Genomic DNA, 21,192 nt, shown 5'->3' on the forward strand with positions numbered 1-21,192 from the left:
CCTCGCAGCAAGGAAGGGGTGACTTCCCGGTGCTGGGAGCCTGCTCAGCTGCGTTAGCTGAAGGATGCTCAGGCTGGGGAGATGGAGCTTTTTAATAAGGAGAGGAGGAGGAGGAGACGCTACTCCCTTCTAGACACCACAGATGATTCGAGGCACACTTGGCAGCGAGTCAGGCACAGAATCGGTGCGTTCTGTTCATTAAGGAGCGACTGTCACTTGTAGCAACATTTAGAAAATGTTTCGAGGGGTATGGCAGGATGTTAATGATTGCGTGTGCGTTTGAGCGGAGACATCCTCTCTCCTCGCTGCCACTCCTGGGAGATGAGCCGACTGCACTTGCACTGTGGCCTGGATCTTGGGTGAGGGTTGCCCGTTGGTGAAAGCACACTTGTGACTGGATGCTTTCAGGGGTGCTTTGCCAGACGGCCACACTGAGCATCGGAAATCATTCCTCTTATCTTCTATAGTGTTGTTTTTCTTTTCCCATAAAATTTTCTGCAAAGCAGCGTGGCGGTCTAGTGGCAGCTGTAGGATGGGTCGTAGTGCTGGTGTCCTGCTAGCTCTTGCCCTGCACTCCCCTGTTTTCTCCTGGTCCATCTTCCCACACACGAAGTGCAGCTGGATGGCCCAGTCTGGGATCTGGCAGCATCATGGGGTTACAGAGCAAGAGAGGCTCGAGTGCTGCCAGGGCTTAGGGCACCCAGTTGGATCGTGCAGTCGGCTCTGCTGGGGTTGGGACACAGCAGCCTGCCCCATGTGGGTGCAGCCACATGCTTGCTCCCATCGTGTGAGCTGGCAGGGCCAAGGTCCTTCATCTCTGGATCAGACAATTACAGTTATTTATTTCCCCCATCTTGACCTTGGCATTTGCTACCAGACTTTGTTTCCCAGTGCTGGGGAAGAACACCTGTGTGAGCCTGAGGGATTGGCAGACCTTAAACGCCACGATTCATTTCTATCAGCTGTTCAGTGGCTTTCCCCCACAGCTCTTTGCCTTTCCCCTTCTTTCAGTGGCCTGTTGTGGGGTTTTATAAGATCTAGGCTTTAACGGTCCAGCTGACAAAGGGTGACTTAGTTGTTTTGGAAAGGATTAGTGTCACTTTGGGTGGTTGTTTAAATTCTAGACATAGCCCTCTGTGATGACAGCATTTACTTTTCCTCTGAAATGCTGGCTGGGAGCAGGTCTGGGGCTATTTAAGGGGAGATTTGACTAAAACTGGGGCTGGGATTGATGCAGGGAGCTGTGCTAAGCATCTTTGTCCCTACAGGGAGAAACAAGGAAAAGTTGTGTGTTAGGAACAAAAACCTTGGAGAGCAAACTCAGCTGCCTGGGGATTTGGTTCAGAGACATGGTGGTTTCCTTCCCCTGCTGTGACCCAGAGCTCCCAGAAAGCAGCTGAGCAGAATTTAGGACAGCAGACAGGAGATGTCCGTCCCCAGCACCACCTCTGGCCATTATTAAATTTCCCTTTTGCCCTTTCTTGTTTTGCAGTTCACTTGTTTTTCTTCATCTTCGGGCAAATGATGTTCTGTCTAGTCACCTTTTTTTTTTTTTCTTTGCTGGGAAGAGCCTCTGTCTCCCAATGGAAGCAGGCTATTTTTAGGTAAAAGAAAAAATGAGGACGTTAGGCTTGAGAATGTGTGATAAGGACTTAATTTTCTGATGAGTAGTTCTAATTTATTAGGCATACTCCTTTCTTTTTTCCTTTTTTTCTTTTTTTTTTTTTTTCCTTTGCCCCCACCCCCTGCCCCCAAGGATTTACTAAGAGCTCCCTCATTTAGAGCCAGAGCTCTAAATGTTTCCAGTGCTCTGGGCTCTTTGCTTGTAGCCCAGACATTTACCCTGGGCAAAATAAATGCGGGTTTTTTTCTATCAGAAAGCTGAGAAAACCTTTCCAGCAAAAGCCCATATGAAGTCTGGGTGCGGTTGTGTGTTAATCGGAGGTGTTAACTGCTGGAGAAAGTGCTGGTTAAACTCTGGTGTTTTTATTGGGGTCAGTCCACTAAAAAGTAGTATGAGGTTGTCTTGGCTAGTGCAGGAGGACTGACTGCATGCACAGGGAAAACTGAACAAGGAGTGCGCTGACTTCCTTCCCAGCTGAAGTCAAGGGTGATCGTCTCAACAAGCAGGGCAAGAGAGACAGGGAACTGCTGGAGAGAGTCCAGCCGAAGCTTCAAAGTTGATGAGGGGACTGGAGCGTTTCCCTACGAGGAAAGGCTGAGAGAGCTAGACCCACTTAGCCTGGAGAAGACAGGACTGAGAGGGGATCTTATCCATGTCTGCAAATGCCTTAAGGGCCAGCGTCAGGACGGGGCCAGGCTCTTCCCAGTGGTGCCCAGTGACAGGACAAGGGGCACAAACTCCGACACAGGCAGTTCCATCTGAATGTGAGGGAGAACTTTACTGTGAGGGTGGCAGAGCCCTGGCACAGGCTGCCCAGGGAGGCTGTGGGGTCTCCTTCCCTGGAGACATTCAAACCCGCCTGGATGTGACTGTGCAACCTGCTTTAGCAGGAGGTTGGACTAGGTGATCTCCAGAGCTCCCTTCCAACCCTGACCATTCAGTGACTCATGAGCATGCCTTGTTCTCTCTGCTAAGTAGGAAATAAGAAGTCACAGATCTTAGATCCTTCAGGGGAAGGAGAGGGAAATAAAAGGGAATAAACCCAAAGCAGAACTGTAAACTTTTTTTTTTATCCCTTGAACAGCTCAGCATGTATGTATTGTCATGGAGTACATGATGTGCTTAGGACGTTTTATTCTGTTGGCCAAACGTACAATTTCTGTGACTGATATTAACAGCATTATTAAAGATGTGCTGTTGTCAGAGCTTGACCTTGCAGATATTTTAAATGTTGGTGCTCAACACATGTTAATCTCAGAAATGCTTATAAGGACATTAGTGCTAAAATATTTTTTCTTGCTGTTCATATACTTTAATCTGGTAAGTTTAAAGCATAACCAGCATTTATTACCCTCCTTAGCAAAACCATATGCTTCCTATGTCCAAGATAACCCTTGCAATAACACACAGATAAAGAAGCTGTTGATTAGATATGCCTCTCAGGAGCTTAATGGCTTGCTGCTAGCATACTGCGATTGCCGAAAGCCCTGGTACAAGCAGCGGGAGGAACCAGAGCTGTACTGTAATGTTAACACAGACATTTCTCCTCGTGCTACTCGGTGTAATGTTGTTTTCCGCTTTAAAAGAGTGAATGAAACTCCTCTCTCCTAAAGGGTCATCATTATGGAGAAGGGATTTTCTTAAAAGGCTGTGGAAGGATGGTTAAGGTTGGTTCATAACTGCTTTAACTCCTGTGTCTGTGCAGGTCCAGCCTAGCATGTACACGCTGCTTGAGATGAGGTTGGCATATGCTAAATGGTGTTTGCTGTCGCCAAACCCGGCTTTCTCAGCCCTGAAGACAGGCTGACCCTGTTTATCCTATGCAATCTATTGGGTCCCGCAAACACATGCTTAAACATCAAACCCAAAGGTGTCTGTATTTCCCCTTCTTCTCTGCAATTCATCTTTATCTGTTAACTTCACAGAACCTGCCAAAAAAGCCATCCGTTGGCTTTTTTACATCTCTATCAGCCAGGATTGGATTTTAAACAGGGAGTTTGTTTGCATCTTGTGCTGCAAGATGTAAACCCCTACTACTCAATGTAACACCTATTGAAAGGTCTCTGTGCTGCATCTTGGCTGTGCTCACATTCATGAGCAGACCTGTTGCTGCAGGTGGTTGAAATTACTGAGATGCAGGAGCTACTCCCATATTGACTCTTGGCCCTTTAATATTGTAAAGTCAAATTGAGAGCATCAAAGGACTGAGAGTCTGCAGCTTTAGCCTAAACTTGGAATGGGCTGGACAGCAAGTGTGCTGCTGTCTGGCTGTACCGTGCCAGAGTCCCATTGCTCAATGGCTTGAATTTTCTTAATTTTGTTTGGTTTAGCTTAAATCTCTTCGTAATTAATTTAAAGCTGATGTAAGCCTGATTTTTTAGCTCGAAAACACCCCCAAGTCTGCATGCCTTTTACTCTGGCTTAATTAAATCCTTTTTAAAATCACACTGTAATTAAATTGGGGAAGTGCATATCTCCTGTTCTTGCCAGGGCTACTCGGCATACACTTTTGAGGAATACTCGCCCTCTTTAAGGTGATAAACAAGCGCTTGCTAATGGTCACTTACCCATCTCTCAGTACCCTTCTTAAAATTTCTTGAGCCTGCAAGGAGTAGTTTCCTTCTAGTTCTTATCTCGGAGGCAGCTGGATCTTGTGTGGCCGGTGGCACAGCCACTTTAATGAGCTGGAACTGTAATGTACTCCTGTGCTTGCTATGAACTGCTGTGCCATGTAAGGGAATTAATATTCCCAGCCACTTTGCAGAACTTCATCTTGCTTGCAGGCTGGTGAGAAGTGGTCCCAAAATAGCCGCGATTAATCACAGGAAATTTGTGTTATTCAGTTTTCTTCCAGATAACTGTTTACTACAACAGATGTTACAGGAATAAAATGGCAAAAAAGGTGGTAGATGGATATTTAGGAGCTGAAGGTCAAACTTCTGGATGTCTTGCAAGATCCATTCCTTGCATGACAGCCAGAGCTGGAAATGATCCTGTTAAAAAGGAACTATCCTGAATTCTCACTTAAGTGTGGGTTTGGTTGACTGCAGTGTGTCGTAGGGCTGCCGCTGTGCTGGTGCACTGGACAGTTCCTGTGTCCCAGGGCTTGATCCTCTCATCCCATTTGCTTGTCGTAATAACTGTTGGTTTGCTGGATGGAGGCTGAGTTGGTGTGTCCAGTTCAAACCTTGGAGTGAGTTGAAAATACCTTGCTTTCCCCTTATTAGATGATAATGGGCATGGAATGATGGAGGAAGGATAGAGGAGAAAGGGTCAGGAGGAGTTTCGGGAAAAGAAAGGAGTTTATGTACAGCAAAAGGCAACATCCTGGAACAGCAAATAGCACTGTTTTAGCACTGAAGGGGCATTTAAAAGGCAAATAAAATAAAATTCTCTTTTCTTAGAAATTGTAATAATGAATGAGCATGTGTTTGTCAGAGCCTGGGACAAGGCAGTAGGTGGCCAGAGGAGGGCTGAGCAGTGCCTTGGCCACCTAAGTCACAGGAATAACAGGATGATCCATAATGAGGACCTGCAGAAAGTGTTCCTTAAATATAAGGATTTACAATATGGACTGTGGGCAAGTACTTGCCACAGTGCCTGGCCTTTCCCTGCTTGTCCTGCACCCCAGGAGTTTGTTTTGGCACCATTTTGCTGAGATAATTCTGTTACGTGCAAGAGCACCAGCTGCTTCATGTATCCTAAAGCCCTCTAACAGAGCTTGAAAAGAAACATTCCTAACCCAGGGACCTAAACGCTTGTTAGCAATGGCAGATCTTCAAGCAGTTACAGAAGAAAGGTAAAAAGCCTAGAAACTGCAATACTGCACTTCACCTGAGGTCAGCCTCTTGTTTGCCTGAGGCTGAGGCTTTCAGTGAGGTCTCTCTTTGCTGCAGAAGCCCCATGATGTGTGGGCTATGATGTGGCAGTGTTTGGTCTGATATAGATTAAAAAATTTTGAATAGCTTTTTTTGATGAGAAAGGAATAAGAAAAATGTCTCTAACATGTTTCTAAATTTGTTTCTTCGGACTGTTTTCAATTAGCTTCTTCACAGGGTCTTTGCCATTCCTCTTAGCAGAGTCTGTAAGAAAACAGGTCAGTGCCTGCTTGATCACTTTGGTGCTTTGGAGTGCTCAAAGACAGCCAGCAATGTGCAATGGATTCATCTGGCAGTGGAAAATAATTTGGGAGTTGAATGTATTTTAACTGGAAAAATATATTTTTCTTTTAAAAAAAGTTATTTACTTATTTTTCATCACTTTTTATTCGTAGCTAAACATGATACTCCCATCACACAAAGCACTGAAGTGTTCAGTGAAGCCTGAGTGCACGTGAGGAGTATAAAATGTCAGTGTGTAAATGAAAGTAAAGATGTTGAGGGTGTCTGGGTTGAGTCCTCATAGCCCCACTGTGGGAACTGATTTTTTTAGTTTGTTAGAGCCAAAGAAGGCCTTCTTGAAGGCTTCTTGTCTGTGGTCAGTCTGCAAAACAGTCTGTTGTATTTTGGTTATTGATTTCCTGCTTATGCTGTAGAAACCTGGTAGTTGGAGGAAAGTATTTTCATCAGGGGTGGAGAGCAAAATCTTGGTCTGTTCTGTGAGTTGAGTTTTGTGGGTATGTTCACGAAAGCATCTTGAGTTGCAGTTGAAGTGCAACATTGTATCTGATTTAATTTACCCCTAAATTTCTAAATTATTAAGATTTAGCTTTTTATTTTGGCCTTTTGTTTTGCATGCAGCTCTGTGAAAACAAATACCAGTCTTTAATTAAAAAACTTCTGATGGCTTCTAGTCAGGAGACTAAACCCAGGAAGCAGGAACTGACTTGGATGACGGAAAGGCAACCAGGAAGGTCTAGCAGTGAAGCAGCTTTCCATAGTCATCTGGAAAGGAAAAACACAAAGTCTCGTGGCTGGATGGCAGTAAAAGCAATGGGTATTTTTGCTCAGGGGCTGCATACCCATGGTAAATACATTGCTGCTTAGGAGGGCTGAGCAGTGAAATACACAGTGATGATGTGTAGATGCAGCCTCAAGAAGACAACTTTGCTCTTAGTTTGAATTTGGTTCCATTTTATGTGGTTCTCTGCGAGACCACAGAAAGAGCTTTTGTTGTGGAAAAATGAGGTTCTCGTTCATGAGAGTTTAAAAAAAAAAAAGCAAACACATAAAACTTCTTCAAACTCATACTGCTCTACTCTTTGGGATTTTTTTTTTAATGAAACAAAGTTTGGCACCATGAATTAATTGGCTTTGAGATGGTTTAGATGTAGAACTGGACACTTCCACCCATTCTGCTCTGCCACTCATCTTGCTTTCATGTTGCTCTCTCCTGTCCAAGGCTGAGCTTTATTTGCTGCTTTTCCCCTGGGTTTTTTGATTCCAAGTGAGCCCAGCTTGTGTGTGCATGAGGGGGAGAAGTGGGATGGGGAAAGGGCTTTTTTACCAATTAGAATGTTGGTTGGTTTGTTTTTTTTCTCCAGTTGCTTGATTAACAAAGCTCTCTTTAAAATCTTGGCCTGGGTATGGGAGTGAGTAAGGTTTAATGGGGTTGCTTGTTTGAGGATATTTGGACTAGAAACAGCAGAGCAAGAAGTTTGTTAATGGCTTGTCTTCTGCTGTGCTGTCCCGTGGTGGTGATGGGGGATGTTGAGCTGACCTGTGAGCGTGCCAAGCTGATCAGGATGAGTTAAAGGATAACTCGCTGTCATGGGACTGCAGCTCATCCTGTTTCCTGGGATCTGGGAAAGAGAGCAGGCAGATTTTGGCTTCAATTGGTGTGATGGAGATTGAGTGTCATGGTGACAGTAGCCCTTCTGCTGGAAAGGTTGGGTGGTGGCTAAGCACTAGAATCTCCTTCATGGGAGACTTCTAAGAGGACCTTTTCAGGCGGTTCGTAAGAGCAATAAGGAAAAGCACATTTATGCAATTGCATTTTAGAGAGCTCATGGTAACTCAAACAAAGTGGAAACCACAGCCGATGAGTTGGGTCTTGTTGCCTGCCTTAGGGGAGGGAGGATGGACTCCAGCTCAGGTCTCCACACCTGGTCTCTGTGCACCCCGATTGTCAGATATGTTCTTGAGAACTGGCTTCTGCTTTGTGTTTCAGCCTAGGGAAGAAGTGCACGTGTATTCTCGTTGTCCTTTCTTTGAAGTAGCTGTAGCAAGAGGGTAATTCTTTTTTTTTAAAGTGGAGATGAAAGAAGCAAGCACTGAAATAGTTTGTTGGCAGACAAGTGGTTGGCCCTAGGTGACCTCACGCCATCAAGTGCCTGGTGGTATCTGAGGAAAGGACGCTTTGGCCACCATCTTCTAGCAAGCCCATAGTGCAGTGCCTGCTATTGGCTGTGTTAATTTTCTTGGTGCCTAGCCTAGCCTGCATGTTCAGACTTTTTGGGGTTTTTTTTCCCAGGAAGAAGGCTAGGAGGATAAAGCAATTTTGCTTCTTGGAGAAAGCCTTCGGAAAGCCCCAAGATGTTTTCATACAGATCTTTTAAGTTTCATGAGGCTGGAAAAGCACCTCTTTCCTTACTGGGTTGCAGCATTTCTGGTTAGTTTTTGTGTGTCCACTTAGATTGTTGGCCACTAGCGTTTGAAGTCAACAGCTCTGCATGGTAGAGTTCGCTTTTTTTTTTTTTTTTTTTTACCTCAGGACCTTACTGCACACTTCCATGGCAACCTGAGTGAGGGCTGTTGTCCTGACCCAGCTGGAATGGTCCTGCCCTTGCCCTGGGGCTTGTCTGACCACAGAACCGATGAGTTCAGGCAACACCACCACCTGAAAACAGATCCCTCCTTTACGGCTTAGATTTCTGGCACTCCTAGCTCCCCGATCAGATGGCTGCAGCATCGGGTGAGTGTCAGCGCTGGCACAGGGCAGGAGAGGAGGGGTGGCCATGGGAATGAGATTGCAGCAGGATGGGTTTGAGCTGCTGAAACGTGTCCTTAGCTGGGTGTCGCTGAGGCTGATCAGAGCAGGAGACCAGCACTGTACCTGAGCCAAACAAACAATGACCTTGGGCTACAGGACTGGCATCCTGAGAGCATCTGCAGTGTTGCAAACTTAAACCTGTGCTTCGAAAATAACATTTGTATCAATCAATTTTGAACTTACAGTCTCATTCCCCTTTCCTTGTGCCTTGTAGTGTCATTTACGTCTTTTGTAAAGTGGGTGTAAAATACTGTTCTATTAAATACTGTTTCTCTCATTGTGAAATGCATATCGCAACAATAAAGGTAGTGAAGAAATTGGGACCACTTAAATTTAAAAATCTCCCCCATCTGTTCTTGTTTAAACCCCGTGCTTAGAACTGCTCTGAATTCTCTTGTTGCTGTTTGGTGTTGAGCAAGTGCAGAAGGATGGGCAGTGGGAGAGGGATGATGGTAGGTGGGAGCGCTCAGGATAACGTGACAAGGGGCCAAGTGAGTCACGCGCTAGTCATGTCGCTCCCTGCACCACTGGCAAGCATCAGGCCGTAGTGATGTGGAGGACAGTGGCATCTGCAGAGATCTTTTATACTGAAAATAAAAGTAAGGGAGCAAAATGTCAAGCTCACAAAAGCTGGAAAGTACCAGAATTAGTGTTAAGTAAATCGATGCTAATTAAAATCCACTGGGCTTTTTTTTGGGGGGGAAGTTATGTGAAGCTATTTTGTTTAGTTGTGGGGTTTTCTTTTTTTTAGTGCAGAACATGGAAAAATAACAGCAGAGTTTTGTAAGCAGCTGAGAACGGGGTGTTGTGACATGAGGTGGTGGACAGCAGTGTTGCTGCAAACTGCCATTGGAGAGGGATTTCTGCCTCAATAAGTTGGTAGTATTACTGGTATTTCTCAGTGCTTGATGGATTCAGCAATGAAGAACCAGCATGTTTCATAAAATTATGCTAGGCTGTGATCAAATGCCATTCACACTGCTGTATCTGTATTCTGCTCCTGTAGTTATTGTGTGTTTCGGCATTACAAATGCAAAAAGAGATTTGCCTGCTCGTGGGTGGAGAGCACCCAGGGCAAAGGGGTCCCAATATTCACGTGGAGGTCCGTGACCTGTGTCCCTTCTGCATCCATGATGGGCTGCAAATGCTGCTGGGTAGAGGCCATGGGGGAGACAGCGGCTGCTGGACCAGGCTGCCCTGGGTCTGTTTGGCCTTGCTGATGTCCAGATGAGAGTTTAGGCTGCAGAAAGGCAGCACTGGCACTCAGCCTACATCTGCATCCAGAGGGAAGAATCCAGACTGATGTTTGAGTAATGATGTACGTGTATCCTCAGTGCTCTTGACGTATCATTGTTTCATGGTCTGGTGCTTTGAGCTTGCCTAAATTAAATTTTGATTTTTTTATTTTTTTCTAAATACTGAGTCAAAACTGCTCTCCTTTCCTTTGGAGCTGCCAGAGATCTTTGCAGCCTGTTTCACAGACATCTCCCTCTTCTTTCAGATTGTCCTCTGTTCTCTGCATCCCTTCCTGGTCCTTCAAATACTTTTGCTGCTCCTGATGAAAGCATCTTCACCAGCTTTTGCATAATGTTATCCCTATGCAAGTGCATCTAGACTGGTTTTTTTCCAAATGTGCCACTAAGAACAAGCCCAAGCCACAAAGTTACAGTTTCTTTTACGTATGTTAAGGTTCACAGTCCATCTTCTGCTCTGTGTTTGTGGAGTGACTGGCACAATGAAACCCAGACCTTGTTTAGTACCTAGACAATTTGGCAATAAATGGAAGAGGTAAAAGTGGGTTTGTACTTGGTCTCATCTTTTACCTTTCTTATTCTTCCTATCAAGGAAAACCGACTTGTTCCCTTATTAAATCTTTAAAGTCTCTTTAGAACATTTGAAAATACAATTTCACCTATCTTTTTTTTTTTTTTTTTTCCCCAGAAGCATATGGGTGGAGGAGTTTCTTCATGCTAGTCTGTCCCCAAAATCGGGGACCCTGTGGTGCTGGTGGCCATGTGAGATGGGTGCTAGCGGGAATGAGGACAGGCAGCACACAGGGAGTGCACTAAAGATGTAGGGTGGCAGTTCCTTTGACTGCATTGCTCTGTGTGGGAGGTCTGGCTGCATGTTGGGTTTTTGTGGCTTCACATATCTCCCAGGAGTCCCATACGGAAGCAGGCATATTTCATTTTTGAGGGAAAAGTAAAGGGTATTTTAGCAGCTTGACAGTATCCCTTTATTAAAGCATCTATATTGGTAGCCTGTTAATAGCAATGCTGCTATTAGCTGGGTCCAAATCCTCATATTTTCCTTTCAGACTTCCTATCACAAACTACCAGTGAATAGCTTCTGCATTACTTCTTTTTAGTTGCTACTTAGTTTTGCAGAAGAAAGAAAACCTTTCTCTACAGCAGGTGAATGGCAATTTCTAACTGTACACGTTTTCGTTTTTTTTTCCCTATCTTCCAGACTTCATTTTATGGCAGATTCAGGCACTTCTTGGACATCATTGATCCGCGCACTCTCTTTGTTACTGAGGTAATGTATACACACCTTGTTTTCTGAAAGTACTGTTTATTAGACAGGTTTAGATTAAAAACAGTTTCTTCTGTGAACAGCAGAAGTAATGAAGCCAGGTTTCCAGTGGATTTCTGTCTCACAGTTGATTGATTGCCCAACTAAGTGCTGTTAAATCCATAGCATAAACTTGCTTTTTATTAGACATCAGTGAATCCACGCCTGGCGGTCTCCCTTCTCCCTCTAGTAAGTGGTGAGACCCTGAACTCATTTCAGTCAAACTTGCCAGTGCAGTCTTCTCGGAAGGAAAATTCCTACAAGTCTTCATGTAAGAAACCTGACCAAACGAAAAAGGCAGGTGAGTAGGTGAGAGCAAATATTAATTCTCATGGAGAAAGTGAGCTGGGTGGGTTTGCACCGCAGTCTTTCAGTGGCTGCACTCACAAAGGCATTTTCTGAGCAGTCTTGTAGTTCTTCTGTGGTTATTACCCTGTTAATAACTGAGTTTTGGGTTTCTGGCCCAATTTAGCATTGTCCAGCATTATTGAGCTTCTCTGCTTTCTAAAATAGTGAGTAATAGTTTGGGGAATCCTTTAGAAGAAATATTTCTGTTGGTGATCGTAAGTTTTGCCTGTTGGCCAGAAGACTTAGGATTTTGCTTTCAGTGAAGGGAAGCTGCTTTTCCTTTTTTCATCTCTTTTCTCTCAGTGGGGTAGTGTAAGATGAAAATAAACGTACAAGGAATTCTCAAAACACATGGAGCTGAACTGCTTTTTGTAGCTAGTGGTGAACTGAGTCCAGTTCCTTGCACCCTGTGATTGCAGGGGGGAAAAAGACCTGATGCAACTTTAAATAATCTTTCTTCTAAATCAGCTAGCTTTTTTCAAAAACGTGAGGCTAAGATGTATCGTGTCATTTATTTTGAGTACTTTTTGTATGTGTGCTCAAGAGAACTGCAGACGTTAAAGCAGCTGTTCTTATACCATCAAGTTGAAGATTATACTTTCCCTTGTAAAAGCACAGGCTCAGATCACATCTGAGATCAATTTTCAAAAGCCACCAACCTCAATATGGAACTCAGCCTGGGGACGTAACCTGCTAGGAAAAGAATGTTGCAATTCCAAAGAGACTTTGTTGTGTCATGATAAAAGAAATTAAAATCACAATATTACCTGAGGATGCAGTGCACTTTGCAGATGCTGGAGCTGCTATTTAGAGAGGATGTAAGCACATATACCAGAATAAAAACAATTCTACACATTAAAGGCTTGATGCTGCTCTTACCTTAGCAGAGATCTGGTGTTCAGTGCATCGTGGTGTGTATCGAAGGCATGTGTTTGACAGCATGGGGAATCCTCCAGTGTGCATTTGTGCTGACTGTATGAGGTTTGCAAGCTCTCTTTACGTCATTTCATAATTTTGATTCTGAAATTCATAAATGGATGGGAGGGGCCTTCACTACCTAATGATGCAAAAGGGAACGGGGTGCTGGAGAAATGAGACCGTCTTTGTCCATTTTTGTCGTGCACTGAGAGTGCTAATGTAACACCTAAAGGCAGTGAGGAAACTAATGCTTAGCAGTGGATCCAGCCAGCCACTGAAATCCCCCTCTCTCACCAGGTGAATTTGCACTGGAAAGTTTTGCACAGTTGGTATTTGGTGGGTTTCTGTGAGCATGTGCTTCCCAGCCTACTGCTTTGGGGCACGACGTCTGGGACAGGATATGCTTGGGATATTTGAGGAGGAACATGGGTTCTGGGTTCCAGGCAGCTGCATCAGGTGGTCCAAGTCACCTGAGTCAAGGTCACTTGGACAGAGGTTCTTCTGGTATGACAGAAGCAGATGATTCTGCTAACTTTGTTGGTGGATTTTGTTATGCCTCAACTTATTTTCTTTTCCTCTTTTTGGAGGAAAATTCTGTTGGGTGTATAACATCCATCCAGTTTGGTTTAGTTAAAATTTCTCTTCCTTTGGGAATGTTTCCATGTTCTAATAGTAATCCTCACCTTTCTTAAATCTCCTTTTAAGCCTGTAGTGTGTGTATGTATGTAGTCTGTTGGGTTTTTTTAAGCTGGATAACTTGCTGTGCACAATGCAGGACCAAACTAGTCAATTTTACAATGACAGTAGTACAGAAAAAAGAGAATTCTCAAGCCTACTTCTTGAGCATCCCTCAAGTTGGGGGATATGAGTGACCTTGACTGAGTTAGTGGTTCTACTTTTTTCAGTTATGAAATAGCTTTAAGAAAGCGGCACTGGGTTCCTGTTTGGGATGGAGTAAGCTCTTTCACGCTATGGTTATGGTAGTATAATGAAACAATTTAAACTGAGGACTATAACCAGTCTGGTTTCACTGTGTGCCCCAAACCCTGTTGTTCTGTCTTCCCATTTTGTTACCTCCAGCAGCAAACAGTTCTGGTTCCATAATGAAAACAGGTACTTTAGATCCTGAAGGGCTCACTTTTCCCCTTCTTTGTGAACGCCTTACTTTAAGGGCTGAATCTCTTCTGCCCTTTGAGGGTGCTCACCTTGCTTGTCATGCTCCATCGGGTATAGAGGATGGCTAGACTCTTGGGTAAGCTATCTGTGAGTTGGGTACTTGCTTTGAACTTCAATGAGATGATCCCTCCTTTGGCCCAGCAGCATGCTTTTTTATGTTTGTATTGTCACCTTTTCAAACTGTTACAAGTTTTCGAAGAGGTTGGTAAGGTTGAGAGTACAGAGTGGTCAGCTGGTGTAACAATTTTCCCAGACACCTTTTGACAAGGTTCACCTTAGAAGGTGAGACCTAGGGGAAAAAAGAGCAAAATTCAAATGGCCCAATTTTACCCTGGACATGGCTGTCAAGATCTGAGTGCCTCAGGCAATTCTGGACCCCAAACTGAACCTCAGCAAATGAGGGAGGTTTGGTGGTGTTCTTAGAGGGTCTGACAAGCATAGGTCTGAACATGGTCTTCAGGAGTGGCTTCGTGGCTTTCCAAGGTAGGAAATGGCCTCCAAGCATTTTCTTTGGGAATTTGAATTACATGATAGTGATGCTTCACCAGACCTTCTGCAGCACGCTTTTGAAGTCTACATGAGTCCTCTTTCCCTAGAGAGGTCTCTTGGTAAAATAGACATGAACACCTGAGGTTACGGGAAGCACTTTGCAGAGTAGAAAAGCTGCTTTGTTGACTGTCCTACTTGCTGTGCTCTGTATATCTAATCTTGTGCTTTAATATAATATACTTTGGGTGTGTATATGTACAACTAAAAGCTGTTTCGTTTCCTTTGATAATTTAGGTGGCAAATTAAAATCTAGAAAGGGTTTGATGAGAAAGCAGCCGTTTATGGATTGCTCCTTCCCGCTGACAGATGGCTGCATCTTTCAGGCCTGGGGTTCTCGGGGAACAAATAAATTGCTGTTTGTCTTGGAGGAGCTCACTAGCAAATGGAAAAAAAAAAAAGTAGATAAATGAGTCTCTAATGAGAATGGAGGTTAATCCCATGGAAAATGCTGGGAAATGTAATATTATTTTTTTCCTACATCCTTTTTTTTTAATTGCGGTGTGTTACATCATTGCGTCCTACTGGTGGCTGTGTTTGGAGGAAGGATGCAGTGATCCCTCTGAGTGGGGGAAACCAAGCACAGTAATATCAAGTATAATTAGCCTCAGTGACAGTCCTCTCTTACTCATTTATTTTTCAATAAAGCAAATTCTTAACATAATTAAAAACTTCCTTGTCTTTTAGAGGTTCTTAAGCATTAATCCTCAAGGGATGCATACTGAGTACTGGATTATGTTGTAGCTGTACTTTGCAGTCTGTGAACTCACAGAAAGAAAGTGTGTGCTTATGCTTTTGCATGCGGCAGGGGCAGTTGGAAGCTGGCTGCTCCCGTTTGACCTTCAGTGGGTTCTGGTAGAATAATTATCTGTATCAAACTTACCTACCAATTTTACTTGCTTTCAGAGCACATATGATACTGAAAGAAGGCACCAACCTCGTGTCAATATTGCATGTAACCTCCAAAGAGGAGGTTTTCTTGTGTGCTAATTTATATCATTACTGGCTTTCTAATGAAATAATTTTTTGGCAGCTGCAAATGTGCAAAGTTTTCCAATAAGCAGGGAATGTGTCATTGCAGAGGTCAAGCCCAACAAGTTTTGTCGCCAAGACCATGAGAAACCCCTCAGTGGGTGTAATGCCTATTTTCAAAATGTGTGAGGTTAAAATGATTGAAATAATACTTTTAATTGCTCTGTAATTAAGGTTCATCTAGAGAAGCAGTAGGGTCCAGCAGATATTTTGATAAGGCTAACTTATCCCATCTGACATTAGCCTGGACAGACTGTTAACACTCTGTGGGAAGCTCTACATGGAGAAAGCTGTGGATCTGATAATAATTCAAAGCAGAAGTGAAGTAAGAATTAAACTGAGCTCAGAGGGGCTGTGTGTTATCTGTTTTTGCTTTATCTCATTGTTCAAAGCATAAATCTGCAGAGCACTGAGCATCTTGCATTCCCATATTTGGGTTTAAAATGGAAGCAGGATTAGATGTATGTTATTTATATGAACGATACCTTCTTACTCAGCAGATTGACTGTCTGTGTTTATTCAGTGTCACATCTGCTGGCTCTACTTGAACAAAAAGTTTCTGGCTCCTGTTGTCTGTCACTGTAGATCCAATACAATAGGGCCAGCTGGAGTCAAGTCTGCCGTATGTATCATCCGTAGCATAGTGAGACAAAATCGGAAACGGTTGAATCACTGATGGCAGAGCACAGCTGGATTTCTGTACCCACATGGAATTTGCGGGGCTGGTGGCCAGAAGACTTGCTTTGGATCAGGTGCCTGTAAGTCATCATTGGTCCAAACCTGAAACTAGTGAGTCACAGGCACCCACTGGATCATCACTGGGCTAATGTGACCTCAAAACTCCAATACAAGCCCTGTACAAGCAGAGTGAGATGCAAACTGTTCCAGTGTGCCCTGTCCCATCGGTGGATTTTCTTTTAAAAGCCTCAAATGCAGAAATTGACTCTTTTTTTTCTGTTGATTTTGTAACAGTAATGTTGTTGTGCTACTGGCACAATGACTGTTATTACGGTCTGTATGTGCACATATGGGTTTCTGGAGGCAGCTCTAAGCCATGTGTAGGCATCAGCTGAGATCCAAGAGAAGGCAAAGCACAGATCTTTCAGACAGAAACAGTGTGCCCTTGAGCAAGGAGGACAAGGTGAAAAATGAGGACAAGGTGAAAAATCAGTACAAGAGCTCACATGCTGGCTGGAAGTGTCACACATGTTCACGTGTGCGGTCATCTATGGGACCTAAGGCGGTTGTCCTCTAACCCACCAGGGTGCTGGAGTGATGGCCATGAGGGACATGGAGTGCCAGTGAAGGGTTCCTGGAGGTGGCCATCATCTCAGTGTGATGTGGGCTACTTTCCTGCTGGCATCTCTGGTTTTGTTCTTTCTCTTTCTTTCTTTGGTGTGCCAAACTAAGCCCCTAATAACACAGTCCTTCAGCAATTCTTTCTACAAAGGCTAAAACATTCTGCTGATGTAGCCCTGCCAGCCTGCTCCAGGCAAGGACCTTCTGAGTTAACGCCTGTTGGCCTGAGTCAGGGCTCAACAGGTTACATTAGCTCTCTGTGGTAAAACCTGTGGGTTAAATCTAAGCTGGTTTGTTCAAACTGAGTCAGGTAGTGGGTTTTGGCCATGCAGCCAGCAGATGTGGCTTGTGCCATGCAGGTGAGTGCTGTTCCTCTCCAAAAGGTGCCTGCTGGCAGCTGTCCTGGCCCATGGCAACTTTCAAACTGTGACTGGGAATCACTTCACAGAGGGCTGGATGGTCTGAATCAAAATGATGCCAGAGATCATGCTGATACAGGCTCATGCCTGGGCTCTGACTTGTTTAATAGTGCAGCTGTAACAATTGCACCCAGGCTCGTGGATCAGTGGTAGCCCACTGCATACTTCTCATGGGCTTAGTGAACTGAGCTGTAGTTCAAAAGCTGGGTGTTTCCCAGCTGCATCCAGCATGAGGCAATGATTGAGCCTTTTTCCAAAGGCGGTTGTACCTGGGTAGTGTTTCCCAGGCGGACGTGGCTGCTGTGGTGGAGGACCAAGTGTGGAGTTTGTGCTTCTGAATCACTGAGCATGGTAGATCCCTGGCACTGCTTCTGGGCTTAGGTTTGTAAGAACATCCTCTGGGTGCAGATGGTCCGTCTAGCACCCTATTGTGATAGCTGAGACCCCATCATCCACCACTAGAAGTGCTCTAGTTTTTATGAGGAAAGGGGTATGAAAGATATGATACATACTAGTAAAAACTGTGGTTGTGGTTTTTTTAAGTGATGCTGTAAAAACTCAAGTGACACCTCTTCCTACAGATAGCAGCAGAGAAGTCAAGCAACAATAAATATTGAAACAGTAGCACAACCTTGTAGACAGGCCTCTTCCCCCCCTCCCCATGAAAATGGAAATGAAGTGTAATCTTAGACATTATCAACTACTATAATAATGCTGTATCGTGCTAAAAGCCAGGGAGTGGAGCTGGTTGGCATTTGGAGCTGTTGCACGCTGTAAAGTTATTTCCTTTTTTTTGGAGGCTTTGGTTAAAAGAGCGTGCTTGACTTTTCTAGTAGGGATACAGGGCAACTGTGTCTTTTCGCCAATGAAATTTTGAGGCTGTGGGTTGTTTGCTAAAACTACCTGAACACCTCAGAGCCATGTGAAAGGAGTCTTCTTAATGTGGTCCTTGCATTTAACACTTTTGTTCTCTTTCTGTACCACTCTTTTTTTCAATCTCGGGAACCATCAGCAGTGTTGGTCTAGGACTTTTTTTCTCTGAGAAAGTTCCCTTCTCTCCCCATGGAGCTGAAAGAGGAAATTCATGAAGACTGCAATTTTAAAAGCAAAATCGGGCTTTTTTGTTTTCTGTTTGTTACCATACTAAACAAGATGGGATCTGGCCAGGGTTGTTATAGTAACTACTAAGATTTCCTCAAGAGAAGGAGAAAAAAATAGAACACAGACCCATTCATCTATTACTTCCAGTTTTTCATTCAGAGTTACATGCTGTTCTGTGGAGATAATTTGCAAGACACACAGTGTAGGTAATTTCAGTGACAAAAACACATACCAGTAATGAGCACAAATGGCTCTCCAGAATGTTGTGCTGGCACTCCTGGGTTATTTTCTAGCTTTGGAGGCAAGAAGGGTTGTCTTCCCTGGATCTGCAGTCATTAGTCATTCAGCTGTCTGGCTTTTCACCTCTGGATTATTGGGACGTCTACAATATTATACAGTGATATTTCATTGCTACTCATGCTAGGCAATAGCTTTTTCTTAGTGTGATATTTTTAAACAGCCATGAGGACAACAGGGGAAGGTGCTGTCAAGAACAACTTCAGAGGCTCAAGTCCGGTTGTGATCTTGTATTATATTTCTTCACAGGTTGGAAATGCCTGAAACAGCCTGAAAATCCCATTTGTTTCTCATGTTTGCAGTGCTTCATAGTTATCTGGTGATCAACCAATGCTCTCAACTGGTCTTTCTTGTAGCTGGTCGTTTCAGCTACAGAGCTTTGAGGGTTTTGCAGAAATTTGAGCCTGCCGAGAGGAGCATGGCCACATGCTGTGCTGTTGGATTTCATCCCACGTGCCCATTTCTCAGAGTCAGCTTTTCTTCTCTACCCAGTTCCTCAGCCCTTCTGGAGGAACAGTGCGTCACCCAGTGCTCTATCACCAGAAAATATCATCCTAATCCATAACTATTCCTCTTTTTGCCCAGTGTCGAGAGGACTTGGCTTAAATAATGAGGACTTACTTTTCTGTCTGGGTTATTGGATAGATGCGGAAAAGTATGGCCAGTGACTGGCCTTATCCATTGAAGTACTCAGGATGCACTTATGCTCCTAAAGAATGCAAGCTCCTTCCAGGAAAGGACTCATGTATTCACTCTATCACTTGCATGTTTTTTTTTATTAAGATAAGTTTAAATTTAAAGACAGATTTAGCATATATATGCATAAGGGAAGGGGGCTAAGAGTTATGACACATTTTTTTTTTGTTGCTATATACAGCTTGTCTGTTATGTCTACTTGGATGATGGTAGTTTGGTTCAAAGGGATACAAAGCAAGCAGCTGGAGGAGAAATCTACTGGAGATCACTAAATCTGCAAAAACCTCATCAGGCTTGGCTGAAAGCAGTGGGAGCCTGGAAGGTGCTTAGGGGAGACATTATTTCTGCTTTCTGCCTTCTTGCTTTTTGCCCTGTGCACTGTTTGTGGCCACTGTTGGAGAAAGTTTGAGTCATGTGGATGCTTTTCCTGAACCAGTAATGAAAACTTTTATAGGTTAAGTAATTCTGATTTTTGGAGCAAGGCAGTGTTTCCATAGCCAGCTTTTTAGGTGAAATGAGTGGTTGCTTAGCCTTTGAAGAAGGGGGGGGGGAGGGGGGGAGATTCTTGAATACACTCGATCATACTTCACCTTTGATATTCTTGTAAAATGTATAAAAACTGATGAATATAACTTTCTGAATTTCACAGTGCCACAGTAAAATGGGAGTAGAAGAGCAAAAGAAAGTGCTCACACCTAGCACTAAAATATAGTCTAGAGTTGGCCTTAACTGTTTGTCTTTGAGACCCTTCAGGATCTCATCATAGCCTTGTCCCCTTTGGAATGGGGAATGAGCGCGCCAGCAGCCAAGGGTGATGCCTGGATCTGCAAGTGGACCTGAGCCCCATCTGGTCAGAGAAATCCAGAGCAGCTCTGGGAAGTCCCAAGCAAGAGGCTTTGCAAAGTGTGAGAAGGATGATGGGCAGCTCTTTCTGCAGGGGCATGTCAGGCACAGAGCATGGGACAAGCTAAGTCAGAGAGAGCCAATTTCAGGCCAACACACCCAGAAACAGGGCAGAAAACAGAAAAATTATCACTTGTTGCGTATGTGTAGTGACACAGGGCTATGAGCTTTGGCTGGTAGTGCTGACCTCAGCTTTATCACCCAGCATGAACAAACCCCATCTCTGAGCCCACATTTTGCCAAGAATATATAGATTTTTGCAGAGGTCATTTCTATCTGATGCTAAGCCTCATTTGACGTCTTTGTACAGACTCTCTGCTTCTGCTGAGTCGCTGCTAATCAGTGCAAGAACATATAAAATATCAAGGCTGGAAATAATGTGGTGCTGATGATGTGAGCTCAGCCAGTGTAAAAACAGCCATGAATCCCATCCCAACCTGCTTGCTCTGCTTAGTGAAGGAATTGCCACTATTCCATATGTCTTGCATGTTGAATGTTTTTGAGGACAATAGTCATTCATTAATTGCTGCTTTCAGGTTGGCGTAACTGCTGGCGCTTCCAAGGAAACAACAAAGTACTCTTTGATGTTTGCATGAAAGGGAGAAAGGAGTTTCCCTGCAACTGATCCCATGGATGCAAGCTTGTAATGAGCTCAGGGGCGCTCGCCTTATTTACAGGAGGGTTGTGAGAGTGGAGTTTGCAGTGACGACAAGGAGCCTTGCCACGATTACACTAAAACCACAGGGCTTTAGATGAAGCACCATGACACTACGTGTTATTTCAGAGAAAATATTCTGTATTTATGAAATGTCCTTCAGCACTAATATTAGAAAAGCTGCCAAAACAACAGCTAGTGCAGAAATGTCAAGCCGAAGTCGATGTTACTCATCTGGATGACAGATAACCTGCAGGAGGGGTTTGGGAACGTTTAGTTGAGTGATTTTTTTGGCTTAAATATTTGAGAGCCATTACTCAGTGATCTGGTGCTTGCTGCAGGCTTGGATAAGCAGATTTAACCACAGCGAAGCTGCTCTTCATATCCTAAGTTGTTCTTCTTTAGCTTGGTCTAGTCAAAGACTCTTTCTACCTGTCTGCTTCTGTCCTGTGGGTTGTGTTTTTTTTTTTTTTTTTAATTTCAAGAACTACACAGAGTATATATGTATATACTCAAGTATGCACACTATACACACACTATATATATATATGTTAAAATTATTATATATATAGTTCTTGAAAGTATTGTGTGTGCGTATAAACCTTGAATGCTTCAACTGCAGAACACTTTTCTATATATAAGAATAACTGTTCTGGGAGTAAATTGATTATTCT

At 43.8% G+C, this 21,192-nt stretch overlaps 1 protein-coding gene across 2 annotated transcripts in view; it reads left to right on the forward strand.

Annotated features, from left to right (window-relative positions):
* Positions 1-21,192, forward strand: part of SFXN5 (sideroflexin 5) — a 104,238-nt gene that overhangs the window by 1,519 nt on the left and 81,527 nt on the right. For both annotated transcript variants that reach the window (XM_037388228.1, XM_037388237.1), the window contains exon 2: positions 11,024-11,092. In XM_037388228.1, the coding sequence (XP_037244125.1) occupies positions 11,024-11,092 (69 nt within the window). The remainder of the gene's footprint in view (positions 1-11,023; positions 11,093-21,192) is intronic.

This window comes from Falco rusticolus, chromosome 1, assembly GCF_015220075.1.
Source record: "Falco rusticolus isolate bFalRus1 chromosome 1, bFalRus1.pri, whole genome shotgun sequence".
Classification (NCBI taxonomy): Eukaryota; Metazoa; Chordata; class Aves; order Falconiformes; family Falconidae; genus Falco; species Falco rusticolus.